The sequence below is a fragment of the Chiroxiphia lanceolata genome, chromosome 2, assembly GCF_009829145.1.
Source record: "Chiroxiphia lanceolata isolate bChiLan1 chromosome 2, bChiLan1.pri, whole genome shotgun sequence".
NCBI lineage: Eukaryota > Metazoa > Chordata > Aves > Passeriformes > Pipridae > Chiroxiphia > Chiroxiphia lanceolata.
Genome location: NC_045638.1, coordinates 71,598,723 through 71,620,155, shown reverse-complemented (window position 1 = coordinate 71,620,155; position 21,433 = coordinate 71,598,723). Strand labels below are relative to the sequence as shown.

The 21,433-nt window shown below is 38.4% G+C and overlaps 1 protein-coding gene across 6 annotated transcripts in view; it reads left to right on the top strand.

Moving 5' to 3' along the window:
• Positions 1–21,433, top strand: part of MTUS2 (microtubule associated scaffold protein 2) — a 253,012-nt gene that overhangs the window by 89,610 nt on the left and 141,969 nt on the right. For all 6 annotated transcript variants that reach the window (XM_032680343.1, XM_032680342.1, XM_032680341.1 and 3 more), the window contains one exon: positions 8,350–8,556. In XM_032680343.1, the coding sequence (XP_032536234.1) occupies positions 8,350–8,556 (207 nt within the window). The remainder of the gene's footprint in view (positions 1–8,349; positions 8,557–21,433) is intronic.

Genomic DNA, 21,433 nt, shown 5'->3' with positions numbered 1-21,433 from the left:
AGTGTTTTGCCTAATCCCCTTTGTTGCAATTTACTTCCTCTTCTGTCTGGAGCGGTCATGGTGTCTTCTTCTCTTTGCAGTTCTTTGAAAAGTATTACTCTCTCTCCCCAGTGTCTATTTCTCCATACTAAGAAGCAGGAGAAATTTAGAGAAATTTAGAATGGAAATGCCTCAGAGTGTCTTGGCTTTACCCCGAAAGGATAGTCTCCATCAGTAATACTAGTTGACAGGATTTGGGGTTTATCAGAAAATCAAATCAAATCTCTGTAACACAGTGCTTGTTGTGACTATCCTTTACTATCTGATCCTGCATCTGGAGTTTATCGATGTCGATGCCATTAGCAGAAGCTGACCAAACTCAGCTGTATGTGACTTCTGAGACATTCCAAGATTGCAGGCTGGATAGTAAACACCATTTCAGCCCTGTGACTTGAGTTCAGTCAGCATTAAACATGAGAATACAGGTGCAGAGTGTAATTGGATCATAATTTCCATTTAAATGAAACTGCAAGAGGCTGTGAGTTCAGGATAAGAGTAGGGTAAGCTGTTGTATAACAGGAAACATTTTAGAAGATAGATATGAGAGAAATATACAAGCAGGACCTATTAACAAATAAACTGTCTTATCTGATCCTCAGAAATGAATGTTGCCTTGATTTTTATTCATCCATCATCCATCCATTATCCACATTATCCTACATCATTGATGATAGCAAACATGACCTTTCCTTAGCCACTTTTAATCCATAAAGGAACTTGTCTTGTAAATGTTACTTTACTGTCTTCCTATATTATGTGATATTCTACAATCTAAACAGGACCAGCCTGTGAGTCCTATTTGTTGTCTTTAATAGTACCTTTAAAAATGCCAGTGCATGAGAAGTATACATGAGGAAATTGCACTAGCTGTTAGTGTGATTCTATTCCACTGAAGTTGTATTTCCTAAAGTTTTCATATTTCTCAAAAGTTTTTTGTTCTTGTGATTTTTTTGATTTTTTTTTTTTAAATCACTGATTATTTCTTAGACTTTGTCTGGTTTGGAAGTCAAATTTAATTGATAGCTTTTCATAATTTTCTTCCTAAAACTGTTATTTTGCTTGTTTCTCTTTAGTCTATTGATACCTTGCTAATAAAGATGTCTCATTGTAGTCCAATAATTTGTCCGTCATCTCTTTCAGGATCCCAAAGTGGGTCTCATCTGGTGTTTGGGCTCTGACTGTTTCTATTGATTTGAAATTACCCAAGACATTCTGGAGAGGTTGCTAATGTCTCTAGTTTTCCACTGTCCACCTCAGGACACATTGTTTTCACTTCTGGCATCTCACCTTCCATTTTTCTTGCAAGAGGAAGAATGTGTTTATTTTTTCTGCAACATTTGGTTCTGTTGCAAAGTACTTCTCACTGCTTTCTGTTTGTTCAATGCTTCCCTTTATTTATCTTTCCTACATTTCTGATATCTTATTTTGGTTTCTTTACATTGGTTTTTTTTTTGGCATTTATTTCCCAATTATCCATTAAAGGTTGGCTTATAATCACCTTTTCCTTGACCAAAGCCTTTTTCCTTGTATACCTCAAGTGACTTAATCTTTCTCTCAGCAGCATATAACTTCAAAGGTCAGCTTAGCGCTCTTTTTGTCTTTAGTACTGCCTTTTGAGAAGAATTAATTGCTCATGAAAGAGGCTGAAGTGACAGAAGATAGGACAAGACCGGTATAGGAGTGCAAAGGCAGCAGAGAACTAGTTCCTATGCCTGAGCCCACAGCAGTGGACACAGACCAGAGATGAGTCCCTGATTGCCATGAAGGGGATGGAGGGGGCAGCAACCTCTGGTATGCAAGAGCGGTTGGGGTGCTGACTGGAAGGGCTCAGAGTAGGACCAGGCATAGTTTAGCCAGTTGTGTTAAGGTACCCGACACCATTTTCAACCATTCTTCCTTAATTTGGCAATTAGTTGTAGTATTAAATTTTGATCTGCATTATTGGTTTTGATACAGTATTTGAAAAGCAGGATTAAATGCAGCTTTGATAGAGTCATATTTACGAACACAAGAAAATGAAATGCATGAACATATGGTCAGCGTACTGGAAACAGAGCCAGTAAGACTTACTTGTGGGTGTTGTGGGATGTGAGGGCTTGGGTGACTGCAGCAAAAGCAGTTAGAGTGTAGGGGGTATTTTTGCCTTCAAGATTGCTAATCAGCATCTCTTGCAGCTTGATCCTGAGCTTTTAATCCAGTTTCCAATCCTAGCGATTTCAGTCCTGCCCTGAGGTAATGGAAACAGAAGGATCTAGCCAGTTGCCATCCAGTGACCATGGAGTCTTTTAAATGGAAATCACCGTGTCACAGTATCAAGGACAGCAGCAGTGCCTCATAATGAGGATTTTATTTCCCTTTGCCACACCATTCATAATGTAGCAGTTTGGTTAAGTAGCACTGATAAGCTGAGTGGTTTGGACCATGTATAATACTCATAAAACTGACTCTAAAGTAATTGATAATTAAATCTCTGAACTGCTGTGATAGACTGCAAGTACTACAAGTACATTAAAGGTTTTGTTAGTTTTAAGTTATGCAAAGGTAGAAAGTAAAATAGTAATGAGTGTTCCCTCAAGTGACCTCTAAGTGTGATGCTTAAAATGTGATTTGAGTAGAAATCCTTCTTCATCTGTAGGATATAAGACATATAAGACATGTGGTGGCATTGGCTACAAGTTCCTTATTAAGTGGTGTTGCTCCTGAGGTGATGCTTTGCTTCAGATGGGTAGGGAAGCAGCCTGACTGTAAGAAAAAGCATTCTGCAATGTAGGTAAGATAGGAAGGCATTGAATTGTGATATACTTACAGGTGCAAAAGAGTTTCCAAAAGCTTAACATTTCTTAATTTTATGTAAATTGACTCTGCTCTTTCTGTGGGAAACTTGTAATGCAAAACAAGCATTGAAGGATATCGTGTCTATAACATGTAAAATATTAATATGTTTTCCTTGGTTATAAAGACTTCTTGAAGCAAGTGTGTTAGGATTTGCATTCATTAGCTGATTATTTTTAAGGAATTAATGTCTGACATTAGCTGATTATTTTTAAGGAATTAATGTCTGATTTTAAAAAGTATAACAGAGATCTCATAGTTAAAACTTCACTTTAATTATATACCCATTAATTTCACTTAATTTTGTATTTTTCAGTAGTCTTTACAGTATTTTTTTCTCAAAGAGTGAGTTAATGAAGTGTTGTTTCCTTATCACCTCCCTGTGTATAAAATTTGTCAGTCTGAGGGTCTAGATGCTCCTCTCATTTCTAAGCAAGCCAACTTTTGATAAAGATAGAATTTACACATAAATCAGGACAGCAATGTTTCTCATTACTCAGACAGACAAAGATACATACACTTATTTGTGTCTTTGCATATGTATAATGTATTTCATCATGAATGCTACAATATGTCTACAGCTTTCTTCCGTAGGAAAGCTTTATTTTCATGTTTATTCTCAGGAATATCTAGGAATTGAACATGTAAATGGGATTTGATGATAGAAAAGGAGTTTTGAGATTACTTCCTGAAATGTTGCCTCACTGATACACCAGCTGTGTACTTAGTTTATAGGTTTGCAGTCTGAGGTACTTGGATTTGAGCTGGCAAGCTTCTTAATTGTTTAAGGAAAGAGATGACAAGGGGAGAATTCACAGGTGAAATTATTCTCTGTCCTTTACTAATCTGCAGAGTTTTCAGTTGGCACTCTGCTTTCTTTGAGAGAGCAATCTGATTGTATTTCGTAAAGAAGAATCAAGTGTTTCAAAGACCCACAGACACTTCCTCATGGGTTTTTTTAAGGACATCGTCATCTTACTTGAGACGTAACCATCTGCCACCTCTCAGCTCCCTACAATTACTTTGTCTTCAAAGAACAAACACACATCATATGACAAGGGTTGTCTGTATGACTTTGTACCAAACTGCCATTCATAAGAACAGTATCTCTAACAATCTGGGTGTAGCAGCAGGCAAATACTTCATACCCTACCTCCTCCCAAGCATCGTCACTGGCTGGGCACCAACAGCACTTGTGAGCAGCAGCTAAGCAGCAGCTAGGCAGGTGGGATGCAGCTCTGGTGCACAGAGAAGTGTTCTTGTTGCTCTAGGCTTTTGGTGACAAAGGCAGCGAGTGAGATTCAGGCACTGGCAATTCCTGCGTTGGAAGTTTCTGAGGGATGCTCCTGCTTCGCACATTAGCTGCAAAGCGAACATAGACGTTTTCAGTTTGAATGAATTGTGAGATGACAAATTCTTGGGGTGTTGAGAATGTGCTAACCAGCCTTGGTTTGCCTGGGAGTTGGGAAGGAACAGAGCAACTTTTTGGAGCTTTTAAATCTGAATAATGAGGAGATGAGCATTTGCTACCGTATCATTATGGACTAGCCTATCAGAAATTAATTGATATTCAGCAGTGGCAACTGTTTTGCCTTTGGAACTGAATTATCCCAGGCTTGACAGGGTAGCTGGACACAACCTGCTCACTGCTGTTTAGGTGTAAATTTTTGAAGCCTCAGTTCTTGTTCAGAGAGAAATTGTTATGTCTATAACAGGAAACCATAAAGCTAGTGGCAACAGAATAGGTTTCTCACTTGTGCAATTTGGTTTTAATGCACAAAGATACCAATGAGGTGGGTTAACTCTGCTTGTATTATCTCTGATTAATGCAGTGACCTTGCAGTTAAGTTTTTTGCCCCTGATTCCCCAATATGAAATGAGAATAATGATGTTCCGAATATCAGAAAGTGAGAGAAAATGTCATCTCATCATTCAAGTTTTAACAGAAATGCTATTAAAAAAAAAAAAGGCAAAGCAAAACAAACACAAAAACCCTACCACAAGATAACAAAGGCTTGCCAAGGATCCCTGAATTGTGGTGCTGAAGTCTTGAACCACTACTTTTTTTCATAAGAACATATCTGTGTAATTCATTTCTTTAATTTTTCATTCATTTCAGCTAAAACATATTTCAGATTTCACAGAGAAGTCACATGAAAATTGCTTCTCAGATGTGCATGAAGATGTAATTCATGTGCGATGGGGGTGCACGAGAAGTGTAGCTCAGACTTTTCTGCAGTCTCCCCAGACACATCTAGTTTGTGTCAGTAAGTCCATACCTCAAAATGTTTTCATGTTTCAGGTTGGGAACAGCTTGAAGCGTCAAAGAAAATCACTCATGTGCGTACAGACAACAGTACTTAATTCTATAATTAGCTTCAGGCAGTGAGACAATTGGAAAGATTTTTTGCCGATTTTTTTGCTTATTTTGGCAGATTTTTATTAAAATGAAAGCTGCTCATTAAAATAACTTTTGTTTTGAACTTGCAGACCTTGTTTACAGGAGTACTTCTATACTTTTAAAAAAGAGAAATAAGGAACATCTGTGTTAAAACCTGATATTTAGAACAGAAAATACATACAATAGGCTGATGCCTCATGTATTTTAATGAGAAAGAAGACACAAAATTACTTAGCTCTTAGGATTTGAATGCATTCCTAATGAGGATAATGTCCTACCCTCAGGTCCTCATGGTACAGAAGAACTGGATTACAAAGAAGAGAAGTGAAAAATAATTTAAGGTTGATGATGAGTTCAAGATGCAAAATGTTGTTAGTTTTCAGGGAGACTTTGAATTGAAGTCATAAACTAGAAGCACACACGAAAGTGTGAGAAAAAAAGCATTCAATCCTCTACCCAAGTCTGGGAGAATGACTTTGAAGAAAAGGTAAAGATGATGGCTGGGCAACTTGTCATCTAAGACCTTCTGGTTTTAAGGAACTTATTCTTCAATGACACGCAAGGTGCTTAATGTGTTGTGGACTACAGGCACTCGGTTGCACAGTGATGTAAAGAACAGGCCATATGGGGACTTTATGTGGGCATCCTTGTGGTTGAGCTGGGGATGTGGGAGTCTCAGGTGAACCTCACTGCCCTAGGGTAAGCACATTTGAAATGCTTTTTGGATAAAGCCATTTCTAACCACTTTACCCCACTGCCCCGGTAGAATTTCCCCTATTTTGTTTCAGGAAATCTGTGATATTTATAGGTTTTTTGCTCTGAAATGGTAAAATCTCTCCCTCCATCTCAATTTTCAGAGATTCTTATGTAGTCTAGGGATGTTGGTGCATTTTTGGAAACCTGTAAAACCCACAAGAGACAGTCCCATACCTTCTCCCTGCTGCCACTGACCTGGGCAGGTTCCTTGCTCCTGCAGCTGCTTGCCATGAGTACTTGGCTCTACTTCGAAATCTGGATGCTACCTGAGCATGATCCTGTCACTGATGTGACACATGGAATATTTTGCAGTGGGGGCAGAAAAAGTCTGGCTTGAGGGTATTTGCAGATAGCCATAAAACATCTGTAATAGACCACTGTCAAAGCAATGCTGCACAGGCCTGGCAGTAAACTGATGGTGACCATCACTGCTTGTCTCTTCTTGGTGCTGATATGCCTGCACTGCCCTTCACCTGGAACCCACAGCTACCTCCGAGCCCATCTTCGCACCATCCAAATGAAGCCAGATTCAGGATCAGAGTCCAAAATTGCCTCTGTTGGTGCCAGAGAACTGAATGGGGATTTTAGCAGTCTTTTGTTACACACTATAGATACTTGTTATTTTCCTTTGGATTCCTCTGCACAGCATGTACTCTTCTCGGCTGGTAAAGGTATCCATCTCCTTAATAAAGAGCTCAGCTTGGGAAAAGTGCATACAAAAATGCATTTTAAGAGCCTAGAGTACATAAATTGCTTTGTTTGTTGAGCTAGGAGCATTTTTTGATGTCTTTGTAGGAATGTGTTTTATAGGATAACAAAACTCTTTTTAGGTTGGTATTACATATATTTCTATTTCAAAAGAAAAGGCTTAGTATTGTTAAACAAAGCTTAGCATTAGTATTGTGATGAGGTACACAACCATCTTTCGAAATCCCCATAACACTTTTCTGCTCAAAGGAGTTAGTCTTGTTTTCTCTAAAGTCTCTGCAAAGTGTAATGCTTCATTAAAATTAATAAGGCTGTGACCTACATAGTTTACAAAAGAATTAAATACGGTAATAATATGAAGACTATATTGTTACTGTGCAGTTAATTTGTGTTTTTCTTTATATTATGAAAGTTCATTTCTTCCTTTGAAGTATGTGTCAGGCTAGTGTACAAATAGTGTTCACTGAATAAGAATGGGAAAAGGGTGACTTTGTGGCCTTTTCTGGCCTAATATGTTGATAGTTTTTAATGATACCTTGTCTCCTATCCCACTAGTCCTGATGACTGATGACTCAAGCATCAGGTTTTGGAGAATGTTGTTAATATTTTTAAAAAAAAATATGTTGTCAAATCTAAAAAGAAAAATTCTGTCCAAATTTAGATACAGTTGAGGTCCAGATTCTTGGTATCCAGACAGTCCAATCAAAACCAAACTTTAATCTTTGGTCCCTGGCCTTGAAGACAATCTTGCCATGCTCATGGACCTTTGGCCTGTGAGGACGATGTGGAACATTTATGAACCTGTGTTGTGGATTTGCCTAGGAAAGTTTGCCTAAGCAAGAGCAGCACAATACGGGTTAGGACAGAAGCTGAAGACAGGTGACCAGTTAGTTTTTACCACAGGCAGATATGGTAGCTGAACTACTGTTGTTGCCTAACTTCATGTGTTATGAACTTGCCATTGGCAGTTGTCTGAGACTTGGTTGATGTCACTCACATAGGATGATGGCTTAATGGGGAGAAGTCCTTCAGTGGAAATGGCTGGTGGAATGTTAAAAAAGTACAACTTTATGGGTCACATCCTTGTCCCCAGGCTTGGTGCAAGAAAAGTGAGTTTTCTTTTAGAGAAATTTGAAAGAAAACTTCAAATAAGTGTTTTCTTTGATGGAAAAAAAAAGAAGCCCTGTGTCCTTGAAGAGCGCTGTTGGCAGTCTACAATACTTTCCAAAATTGGAAGTTAAGCATATTGTGTTTGTCTCTGTGTATGAGGGATTTTTTTAATTGGCACATAGCAAATGTAAAATTAGAAAGTGATACAGCATTAAAGAAGATAACATTGAAAGAAATTCTTAGCAGCATTGAACTATATTACTTTGCTGGAAGTTTGAGTTATGCCTCATGGGTACTTGGCACATTTCGTATTTTAAAAATTATTATTTCCACCGAATGTTTTTTTAGTGCAGCAAAGGATAAGACATCACTGCAGTTTGATCAGCCATTAAACTTGTATTCAGTCTTAATATCGCCTTTATGTAGGTGGGTGTTACAGGAAATGATCGGTATCTCCCAGTTTAGTGTATTAAAAAAAATTTCTTTCTTTTTCCTTCTTCCAGTCGATCTTAAGAAAGGATCATGTCCAACTGCTGCAAAATCAAATCTTCCCAAGCCCTGCCAGTCTGGACTTCGTCCTCCAGGTTATTCACGGTTGCCAGCAGCAAAGCTGGCTGCATTTGGTTTTGTCAGGAGCACAAGCGTATCCTCTGTCTCCAGCAACCAGTCAAACGACAGTGCTCAGAGTGATCAAAGCAGGACAACTAACCGTAAGTCCAAAAAGTGCCTTTCTTTCTGGAGGGATATTAAATAGATGTATTTCAGGATTGTCCAGATTGGAGTTTCTGTCTAATTTAAGACTAATGAAATCTGTGCAGTACTCACTAATCTCTTTTGTGCCACTGACTTTGGTTTGCTATCTTGATTTCTGAGTCAAATTTATTTTTAAAAATATTACTAATAATTATTAAATATTAACAAATATTTAGTAAATATTAAATATTTAAAATATTAATAGGTGAATAGGGGCTGACTGTACATCATATAAAGAAGTGTCTGGTTTCCCTGATACAGAGAAGATCCCGTTAAGACTGAACCCGAGGCATTTTTGTATTTTGTTTTTACCTGGAACATCCCTTCTTACGAGATGAAATAGTAAATAAACATAGTAAACTGTGTATGGTAAGTAAATGGCAGCCAATGCAGAGCAGTTTAGGACAAAGATTATCTAAAATAAGCAATATAGTCTTTCTCATCTTCTTTTCTACTACTTCTTTATAGTCCGTATAATAAACTCAGTTTAGAAAACTGAGCAAATAATATGAGCTAGTGATATGAAGGCGATCAGAACTGATATCATAGCTGTTGTTTCATCTACCAGACTTTGAATGATCCCATGGCAGAAATGTCATTCCAAATCTTATTTTCTGTAAAGGCCGTTAATTTCATGAAGTACAAAATAATCCCCACTGGATCATGCAGTCCTTTGGAAGAGTGCGCATGCCCTGGGCTCAGAGCATAAAAGGGAATTGAGGAATTGTCATGCCCATTTTTCTTTGAAGACTGGATTGAGCCTGAACTGTGTCAATATCAAAGCAAGTGGTATCAGCCTGGGTGGGTTGCAGATGAGGCCACCAGGTGATATGAAGCAGCAGAGGAGACAAGATGCTGCAGTCTCCTAAATCCTTCAGTGTTTGTATTACTTTGAAATTAATTAAAATAAATACAATGAAAATAGTTTAAAACCCTAAGGATTTTCTCTTTCTCCTTTATATAGGGTGATTGAAATGCCAAAGACTAGTGTGAGTAGGGACTTTTCCAATGCCCCCAAACATGCTTGTATCTGGTTTTACTGTTGCACCGATCATTCATTTCTGTTTATTTCCTAATAAACCTTATTTTTAGAGTACCCAACCTCTTTTACTTTGTGTTTTTACCCTACATTTATGCCTTTGGAAAGCTTTTCCTTTTATCTGGTGTTGTAATCTTTTAGTCTTTGGTTACTTAAAACCTGTGTTGGGGACAGAATCACCTGGTTTCTGATAAGATATAAGCCACATCTCTGTAAGGAATGTTGTTGTCTAGCAATTTGAGGTGTGAATCTGAAAAAAATGACATCTATCCATGAACACAGTAGATGCATACAGCTTGTACAGCTGAGAATTCTCTAAAAGGAAAATACTCCAAGGTGTTGAAGTTGTCAGTAGATTTCCATTAAAAAAACACTGTGAAAGAAGCATTAATAATTTCAGACATAGAAAGTTACATCTGACTCTTCAGTTCTCTTAAAAAAAGTCGATTTTGTTTATATATTCTGGTGTACTTTTATATTATATTTGTACATTAAGCCCATAAAAACTGAAACCATATTCCAGCCACTGGAAGGATGTGGAAGCATTTGGTTTCAGCTGACTTCATTGAAGATGGTAACTCTCTTTAATGTCGGGATCAGGATGTTGTAACCAATTTGTGCATATTACAAGAAAGGTTTTGATGGATATGAAAATTACCCAAGGGAAGTGTTCTCCTTGTACAAATTCATGTAGAGATGAGCACAGCCACAACCTGATGAAAAATAGCACCTATAATTCTGCTCTTTCTGCCAAGTTAGATAACTCATCTAAGTCTTTGTCTGCTTCTCTCCACCACCATGTGAGAGCAAGAGAATGAGCCACTCCTGATGGTCTCCTTTGTCACGTGGTTCCTGTGACATGCACAGCTGTCCACCCCAGAATTCTTTTATTTGTCTTTAGTTGGACAAGAGTGAGAGAAGGAGAAGGTGTGTTGCCAAGCAGGTGAGGGCACATCTCATGTTTAGGGTACCAGCCCTCTGATAAGTCATCACACAAGATGACGCTTAGCATCTCATGTTTTCCTTGGATTAAAGGCAACACAACTCCTGTTCATCATTCCTGATAGGGCAGATAGGTAGGAAGAAAAAAATTGTTTCCTTAGTGTTGATTCATTAACTTTCCTAGAAATGTTATCAGTGTGAAACTGTACCATCTTTTTCTATTTATAGTCCATGTGCCAGCAAGAGTTAAATTAGTTGCCCAACACTCAGGGAGCACAAATTAGTTGCTTTCCATTCTACCTCATCTTAATTAACACAGAGCAGCAGTGCACTTCAACATGCACAGAAAGGATGTAGGGGAGAAGTATTGCCTCAGTAATCTTAGCATTTCTTCCCTTCACTGTCAGCTGGAAGAATGATTTTATTTAAATTAAATAAATAGCTGATTCTATAGATACTGCCTGAGATCATGCCTTTGACTAAATCAGGTTTCCTAGAGGGTAGGATAAAGTTTTACTGTTAATTTCCTAGCTCATTAGGGTAGAAAATGCAAAATGATCTAGCTTTAGAAATCTTCAAACATAAGTAACACAATTTCCCATTTAAGCAGCATCTCTGTGTGTCAGGGAGACAGAAGCATCTTACAAGTGTGCATATATTATAAATAGAGAAGCTGCTACTGTTGTCACTCAAGGGGCTCACCTCAAAATCATAAGTTACTAAAAAGCCAATGACTATGGCTAGGTGAGAGAAAAACAGTGGTTTATTTTAGGAAAAGAATGTTTTAGGATAAACACTGATTCTTTAAGGGCCCCTAGTGGGATCTTTTCTTGCTTTTCTCTCCTCCACCAGATGTCTTGAGGTGCTAGCCCTTCCCAAACATATTTCTTTTCGTAAGTCCTAACCAGTGTCTCTGTCTAGAGAGTAAAACCCTACTTGTTTAGAGTAAGGAGACGTGATGTTTGTGTTGAGGGGAAGTTTGTTACTGGAGCTGCAATGCGGCAGCTTTATTCTTCACCAGATTTCTCCCCTTCCTGTGACCCCTCTAAGAGCAGTAAGCCTGGATGTGCACAGAGCCTGTGCTATGCTCCTTGGTTGACTTTCTGGTGATACCTCGCATTTTCAGATTGACTCAATTAAGTGGATTTTTCAACTGTGGGACTGTGCTCTTTTCCCATAGTAGAACAGGGTACACTGTGTAGCACTTGCCTGTTTGTCCTCTGGTCTTTCTTGGAGTTCTGTCCCTGGATTGTGGGTAGAAACCAGATTGCTGTTCATCAATAACATGCCAACTGTGACAGTCGTGCCACCAGCTGCTAATCAGGATCAGTCATAGGCTCTACTCCTACGAGGTCCTGCTCAATTTCGTGTTGAGGCTGGAGGGAGAGCTCTGGTATCCAAACTGCTCAACATCTCACCAGCTTCTGTGGCAGGGAACTGACCTTCAGGCCAGGGTCACTAGTCTGTTTTGGCCATTTAAAATCCACTTTTTGGTGCCTAAATGTGACTTGTGGTTTGCACACAGGGAAGCTAGGATCTGTGAAGCTCATTCATGGTAATGGTGGCATATAAGGCAGCTTCTCACTTTGCTGAAGGAGGTGAGATGTAATGTCAGAAGCCAAAGACCATTCCAGTTCAAAGCTGGGTTCTAGGATGGATCAGGGGAGCTCACCACGGATCATCACTGCTTGTCCTGTCCTGTTCAAAATGAAATGGTTAAAATGGTTCAGGGTGAGCTCTTTGTTCAATATGGAGGACAAGGGCAGTTGTGTTTGAGTGAAACAACTCAGAGAAGTGGAGGTAGTGAGAGCTCGCTGTACCAGTGGAGGTGGGGGTGTGTGGTGTGTCCATCCTTTGTTGCTACAAATGTTCCTCTCTGCTCAGTGTGAAGCCTGCAGCTACTCCTGCCGCTTTCACACCTCCCATCCCATGGCTTCCCACATCAGGGCAGCTTTATACCACAGTGCAGCAAGGCCCACATGATGTCTTCTGCTTGGGCAAAATCAGATGGTGTGACACCTGATGGACATCTGGGAAACCCCAGGCTGAGGCTCAGCTGCAGGTCCTGCTATCAGCCCTCTCCAGGTTTTTTCTGTGCCACAGATAGGTTTGTCCACTAATATTTTTGTTAAAGATTACCTGAAAAATTCAAGTTTACAGTCAGCTTCTAGCCTACTACTTTGGAGGTTTTCAAAAATGCATGATATTTTAAACCATTATTCTTCGTTTAGATGAAAGGGGTTTTGTCAAAAACCTTTTTGCATGTTTTCAGTCTAAGTTGGCTAGAATTGAAAAATTCAGATAGTCCAATCTAAGAGGATTGTGAATGTATTCTGCAAAATATGAGAAAAAAAGTCATGTTGAGGTCGAAACCAGCATGATTTGGGAGTGAAAGAATTGTGTAAACGTAAAGAAAAACTCCTAAATAGCTAATTTATAACAAAATACTTAACTTTGTGTATTTTCCCTTGGAATTTTAAATTCACTATGTTGAAGTCTGCTTCAATAAAATTTGCCTAAGAGATTCATGTCATACACCAAAGGCCCACAGTTGTGGGATGTGGTTCGTAGTATTATCTTGTAATTCTGCAGTGAGGTATTATGATGCTCAGACTGTAACTTCTGTTTTACTATTTTGAGGGGCTTGGAGTTCTCTCATTTGTATCTGCATTTTTAGTGATCAGCTGAATACCCTGCTCATATAATTAGCTGTATGTACTTCATCAGAATAGACTCTAATGTCTGTAAGTACCACACGGGAAAGAGTTTGTTAAGAACTGTGGAAGAGTTTGATGTGTGGAGAATTTGAAGGACGGATTGTTCAGAATGAGTGAAGGTATGGTAACTGCTATGAGATTCGGAAATGGAGAAATGTAGGTATAATATCGGGAAATACTTCATAGTCATAAGGTCTACTAGTCTGTTAAATAATCTTCCAACTTAAGTGATGCAATCCCTATTGCTCAAGATTCTTAAAATAGAATAATAACATGGTGTTAGAGGTAACTCTTCTCCAGTGAGGCACTAGACTAAAAGACATAATGCTATTCAATATCTACTCACAGCTCTGAATGCTGAAGTGATTTCTTTTCAGACTGAACAAGAAAATGGTAGTGAATATTTCAAAACTTGTTTTAGTATCCCATGACAGCTATTGCTTTGTTAAAAATTATAGAAATATGAAATTGCATGTTTTATGTAAACTTACATGATCCCTTCTTCAACATATTGAATTTCTCACTGGTTTTTGACCTTGTGTTCCCTAGCCTTGCTAAATGTTGAATTTCCGTTCTAGTGAGCAAAAATGTCAAAGTGTCAGATTCAGGTGGGTGGAGAAATGAGGAAATTAAAGTGAGAACAGAAGCCTTGAATAGATGCCTAATTGCCTTCAAAATGGGTAGAACATTCAAGATTGTCACACGGTAGATAGGTATACTAAGTGTTCTTAAATACATAAGTATTATGTAAATACAAAGAATTTCCTATATGAAAATATGTTCCAATCATTTTTTATGACAGATTTTCTGTTCAGTTTTCTACCTGACAAATTCAGTTTTTTCCCCCTTTTGATCTTGTTCTGATATTAATATTTTGATGGAAGAATCACTTTATGCCATCATTTCACTCTGAATAGGACTAAAATAGAACAGTATTGAGTGAGGATTCTCAGTTTTGTGGGTGAAGCATCTGGAAAAATGCAGTATGTCATCTGGGAAGAGCAATGGCTAAAAGAAATTTTAGCTGCCTTCCAGGCTCTCAGCATTTACTTTTCATACTCTAGTTGTTAAAGGTGGGCAAAAAAAACATTCGAAGAATGACTTGGAGGTGTAGGCACAGAGGTTTCTCTGTGTTTGCAGAAACTGAAACAACAGTGCTGAATTATAAGTTGTCCATTAATTTCAGTGGGTTTTAGCTATGGTGCTTGTGATAGTACTTTAAATGTGATAATATTTTAATAGCTTAGATAATTTTTTTGCTATCTACACTGTTACCTCTTTCCCTGCCCATCAGAACACACAGCAGAGGGAAGCAGTTCCACACTTTGAAGATCTGTACCACCCCTTGCAATGATTGAGTATAGACAGGAAGATCAAGCTGGTTTGGAAATGCAGAAGTACTTTTATATGAAGATGCCAACCAGAAATATAAAGGGGTTTCAAATTTGCTGAGCTTAAGTTTGTCAAAACTAAAAAAAATCCATGAAACTCTCAATTCTGCAAAGCTCACTTGTTATGAACAAAGAACTTTTGAAAGAATTTTGCCAAGTTCTCATGCCAGCTCAATTCAACAGAGTGCTTAATCATCATGTATGTTATTGTTATAAAGTGCCATATAAAATCTTTGTTTTTAGGTGTAAGAAGACTGGTCTGGGAGATTCTGTGTCTGTGTTCTGAAATTGTCCTGGCTCAGACCTGGCAGCTTCAGTTCCAGTTTTTGGCACTTACTTCTGTCTGACTTTTTAGAAGTGGCTTAAATTATCCACCTCACTTTCCTGTCCATAAAATGGGGTAGGAGAGTACAAATGTTTGAACAGGTACCGGGTAATAGGGCAAGAAGGAAGAGACAGATAGCACCAAATCCTCTTTCCTGGCCCATGTCCACACAGGATTATTTGACTGATTATGAGCACCTAATTTAGTTACTGCAACTCTTAGTGTTTAATCTGCAGAGGGTAAAAAATAGTTCAAACCACTCGCACACCAGGCTGCCAGACACCAGCTTCACTGGAGAAGGTAGTGCATTGCCCCATGATTAAATTATTCCCATTACAGACACCCAAAGTGTGTCCATTCTTTAACTCTGTGGGGAGATGTTCATGAGATGTCAGTCTCATCCATGTAGCTACTTTGGCAGCCTGCTTAGATATCCCTAATAATGGGTGGTTTCATCAGCGCCTTCTTTATTTTAAAGGTGTCCAGTGGCTGTTTTTGTGCTGCCATGGTCAATAGGAGATCATGACTACTTTATTTATTGCAGTATAATGAACTTCATTCATTTCTTAGACAGATAGAAATCAGTGAAGTAGTTTCTAAAATTTCTGGATCTTTAAATCACATTTTCTAAAATATCTAGTCTGTAGGGATCCTGAAGGGTATCCCATCTGATACGGATGTGAGGGGTCACGAGGAAGAAGAGAGCTGCTTGTGGAGTGTGAATTTTATGGTCTACAGGAAAGCCTCAGTCAGTCCAGAGCCAGTAACAGGGACAAGCACAATATGTATCCTTCTGGGGACACACAGCGCTTGGAACAGTGGCATTTAAAATGTCCTTTTGAAAATATGAAGGCAAGCAGCAGCTGGAACATGTCTGTCACATCCAAATTAAAACCATTCTGAAGACCAGAAAGCTCACTATAAATTGTCTCCTTTTCCTACTCTAATCTTCCTATTCTATCTGTTGATGGGGGAAATACTCGTTTAGAAGTGAACCCTGTGGGTATTCATCAAAATGAATTAATCTTTTAATTTAGCCCAAAGAAAAATTAAGAAGTAAAGCTTTGAAGAAGTGAGAGCTCATCCATTTCTCTTTTTCTTTTTTTTTCTTATTTTTAAAATTTTTTCTTTCTTCTTTTTTTATTTTTTTTTTAAATATCCTTCATTTCCTCCATTCTGGATTAATCTGCTTTCTAATGGAACCACAGTTAAAATCTTCATAGTCTCCCATTAATTATGTATGACCTTACAAGACTTTTAAGAAAGTTTCTTCTTCACCATGTCCCTCTCATGCATTTCATTTCATTTATGAATCAGTATTTTAAAAGGCTGAATTCTGGATGTCTAGCTATGGGGCTCATAGCTGAGGTATTTCATTGACTTTACCTGCAGTTTTTGTGCTTTCTGAAATTCAATCTAGATGCATTCAACTCCAGAAAGATACATTTCCAAAAAGCACCACATATTGCTTCTGATTCAATTTTGCATTTTGTATTGTCTGTGAGGTTGGAGCTATTGAGCACAATGAGATACTCTGACTTTGAAATCTGTAAGTAAATCAAACAGTTGCCTGACTGAACTAATTACTGTCAATGACAAAATTCATTACAAAATTTTATGATAATAGGCTTTCTTTCAAAGATAGTTTCCCCCCCCTCCCCAAAGAATAAGCATTAATTTAAAGATAAAAAAAGGTTGATATGGTAGTTATGAGACAACTTTGAGTCACAGTGAGAGAAAGAAATACCTTTGTCATAGTTTTGAATTATGTAAATTTTGAAAGGATTTTTAAAATTATGTTTTCCATTGAGTGATTTCTTCTTAGGGTCAGTGAGGCTGTTAGCTTGTTTTCCTAAACAAGAAGCAAATAAGTTTGAGGTTCAGTGTTTCTTTGATCTCTTTCAAGAAGGACCAAATTTAAAAAGTGAGACCGAGATGATCTCATTGCAATCGTATTATTAATAACTGCTGTCAAAAGTAAAATGTTGTGAATTTGTCACACACATAGTTCAATCCAATTGCCATACTAGCAATAAACAGGACCAAGGTTATAAGTACTGTAAATATTACCAGCAAATCGCATTTAAACCAAAAGGTTTCAGAAAACAGAGCTGGCCTCTTTATAGTACACGAAAAATCAATTAACAAAATGGTATGCCCTTGCAAAATGAAGTGTGGATAATGAACACAAATAAATGGGTATTTGGGAAAAGCCTGTAAACTGTCCCTTTTGGGAGGGAGAGTGACTGATTAGATGAGAACCGTGGTGGATTAGTACAGGTATGAATTAACAGTGGAGCAAAGGAAGACAAACTTCAAAGATGTTTCTAATCTTTGATCCCATTAGGGATCCTGCAGAAGACTTGTGAATTCTAATTTAGTTGCGCAAGAAGCGTTACAGCCAAAAGAGGAAAAACTTTTTCCATGTAGAGGTTGGGCTGCAATATCACCCATGACATTTTTTCCGTCACACTAATCCAGTCCAAACAGGTTAAAATTGAGGTCATTTATGTAAGTCTTCCAGGTACTCTTGAGAATATCTGCAATAAAAAAAGGAACAGCATCTTTTGCGGCTTTCAGTATTGCCACAAGTCTGTTGAGATCCAAGAAGCTGAAAATTGCAGTTTAGACAGCCTTTCCTTCCAGCTTGCTGCCTGACAGTCTCTAAAGGCCTGGACAAGATTACATGAGGCTGTAAAAGGCTCAAAATGTTGTGGTTCTTTGTCTTGTGACAGGTGTGAGACCACAGGCTTTCAACTCGGGATTTCCAAAGTTAATTTAAATGCTAGAAGAAAGCTGACTGAGGTCTGAAATAAGTAAAACCACCATTGGCAGAAAAATGACAGAGACCCTCCAACCAAGAACACTATGCTGAATAAAATGGAAACAATTGCACAATATTTTCTTTCAGAGTGGGAGATATCAGAAACTGTAAGCTGTTGGCACACCAGATATAGGGATACTACAATCAGCAGTAGCAAATGTTCAGTCCCTTGGAGATGAGCCTGAGAAATGGTAGCATGCTTCCCATGTGGCAGCTTTAAGGGTCTACCTGTGGCATTGGTGTGGTTGAAGGAGAAAGTTGCTGCTGTTTGGGTTGAACTGTGGTTTACAAACAAAGCCTTTGACTCTATTCCTTGTGACAAGGAGTCAGCTGAGCTGGGCTACATGGTGTAAATCATTTCATTTATGCTCTTCACAACTTTAAGATCCGCTTGATATGGTTTGATGCAGTCTAAGTTACCATCACTACTCCTGCAGAAGGCTACAGAGTCAGAAATACTTATGCAGAAATGTCAGGGTTTAGAGAATAAAGTGCTCTGATCCACATGTGGAAACTGGACCTTGTCAGAATAGCTGGCAGTGTTTCCACAGAAACCTCAACATCTGATTGTGGGTTGGTGAGGTTTATCTCAGAGTGGGGCACATCACTTGGTGTGTGCTGGTTCACCAAGCCATCCTAAGGTTACTGTGTTATTTTAGTGCACACTATTATTGCACTAGACACACTATCTATAATGCTACTGATGCCTTTGAGAAAGCACGTAGGATCACTCTTGAGGAGAAAAGACAACGCAGAAAGAATTGTGCCTTGCAGAATATACCACCTAAGGAGTCTTTCTGTTGTACCTTTTGCAATCGGACATGTCTGTCTCGTATTGGCCTTTTTAGCCACCAACGCGCCTGCAAAAAATGTGGGTAGTGCCCTTCCCAAATCTTCGTTCGCGAAGCCTAGCCATGATTATTGCACTAAAATAGTGTGCTAATAGGGCTATTAGTCATTGAACAGTGTGCATTTCTATGTAAAAAGGTAAAAATTGCTGACAAGAATGCAATGAACATGATGCGTACACTGATCCGCTGGTGGAGTGATGCCAGCAGCAACCACCAGCAACACTAACACTGCACAGTGGACCTTGGACCCAAAAAGAGGCCAGATCAGTTAGTTCTTGATGTCATAAACCTTTCTCCAGCTGAACATGGCATCAGTCTTCCCTATTTGTTTTCTTTTTTTAAAGCAAGCCTCCCGAAGAAGATGAATTCCATCGCAGTCCTTAAACTATCACAAACTAAAAAAATAGCTTCTAATTGTCAAAGAAGAGTTAGGAGACACCCTTCTACCTCACCACTAAAAGCAGAGAAACAATACAGTAAATGGAGGAATGAGTTGTTTCCTACCATTGCTATGCATCTCAGAAATAGTGTACATTTCTGGCACTGTTATAGCGTAGTATTTATGTGTAGTCAGTAGTTAACTTCCTTTCTATCACACATTACAGTTAAACTGTGTTCCTACTAGCCATTCCTTGAAAGGTATGTACAACCTCCAGAGAAACTAAGCAAAACTGAGTGAGGAATTATATGTTTTGAATAAAATGGCATGTCTTGATCAAGTCATCTTATGACCAAACCTGGGAAACTCTTGTATGCCTTCCCCTGCTGCTAAACCCTGTGGAATAGTGGCAGCCTGGAGCTCAGTCTATGCTTTGAAATGTGTGGTATGATTTTTTTTGGTTAGATGAAAGAATTAAAAATGCCCCACTTTTAGCCCTATTTTTCTCCTAAAAAAATTATATGTATATATATATACACATATAATTTATTTGGTACTTTCTATAAACTCTTCTACTCAGTTCTTACCACATGTCATCAGACTATTTAAGAATTAACATTACTTTTGTAATCTGAGGAAAGGGGATTTCCCACTGAATGTTATTGCAGTACTTTTATTTAAACTGAAGAGCTATTTTTAGATGCTTGGATGTGTCCTGGGATAAAACATTCTTTCTCTGACATGTTCTAATGTTGACTAAATGTATTATGTACTGCATCTAGGTATCTAAGGAATTTTAATTGTCTCAGAGGTACACAATAGCTTTTTAGAATTAGGATATTTATCACTTGTCACAGCTTGTAAATTTAGATACAGAACAGGCCTGTGCACTGTCAAGCTGTGTGGGAAAGTAAGAAGAGTAAGAGGTAGCGTCATGGTCTCTGTATGCCTTCCAAACAATAGTTTGAGAGTATGTTCTAAAAATGTCTAAGATGTAGTTTAAAGAGATGTAGTTTAAAAAAGCTTAAACCTGAAAGTAAGAAGCAAGAAAATGTAAAAGAAAAAAGCTGATCCTAAGAAACTGTCTCTCGTACACACAAGTCAGCCCCACTCCTTTGGCAAAGTGACGGTTGCTCTAAGAAATGTACTGAATTATGCATGGCTTACCAACAGTCCTTCAGTGGAGCTCAGTTATGATGGCTTTGGGGAATGTGTGCACTCCTGAACTGTCATCTGTCTACCTGTTGTGCAAATCAAAATTATTTGCAGATAGAAAATTCAGATTAATTGAAGAAAACCCCTAAGCAGCTTGCTAAGTGATAGAAGCTTCCTATCAGCCACAGTCAGGAGATTAAACTGTGGACCGTCAGAGTGAACAATTTGCAGCTAGGATTCATTTGTTATTCCTCACTTTAGGTCATGCCATCTATCACGTTAAAAAAATCCCAACTAGTAAAACTAGTCTAAAACATCAAAGATTGGTGCATTTTAAAACACACCGGATTTTTCACGTAGCTCACGTTTTCAAAACCATGTAATTTTTTTATTTTGTTTTTGGTTTTAATTGAGTTGGATAGCGGGGAACTCTTTCTCTAAGTGGTATCTTAGTAGCTGCCATAGAATCAGCCAGAGTGGCAGGAAGCATTTTGGCGGGCGGGAAGCAAAAGCAGCAAGATCATGCCCAGCCCTTGTGTGGGGGAGGACAAAACATTGCAGGTCCTTGGCCCATGGGAGGGCAATCTTTACATGACATAAGCCATGCTGCAATAGAGGGTAACTGCCTCTTGTATGTATTTGCACACCTCTGATTTGGGCAACAGAGGTTCAATCACTATTGATGAAAGAGGTGGTTTCCTAAGTCCTATTATTGTTTACATATGACAAACATTTCTGTATTAAAGAAATGGTTAGCAACTAGCTTCATTTCTTAATGTTTCTCATATCCTGACACCTGCCTGCACAGAGACTCTCCATTCACATTTTCTCTGTGATCATCAATAGTGATCCTCTTATCTGCAGTCATTCATTTATGACTTCTCCCCTTCCCATGTGGCCAGATATTTGGAGTAATCATCTTGCTAAAATACACTGTATTCCTTATTTTAACAGTTTTTAAAACTTGGTCATTTTGTTATTATCTGATTCCAACATACCGGTGCACTGTCTCTGTTCTGCTGTTTTCTCTCATGCCTTTAGACAAGGATTCCCTCTCTTATTGGTGCTGCCCATCACTTGCATGGCACCACGCACATTCCCCATGATTTGCAAGACTGGTACTAAGTAAGAATTCTGATAAATTTGCCTCCACTACAGCAGACACAAAGCTTCACCCTGCTCTTTTGCAGTTTGAAATGAAATGTATATAT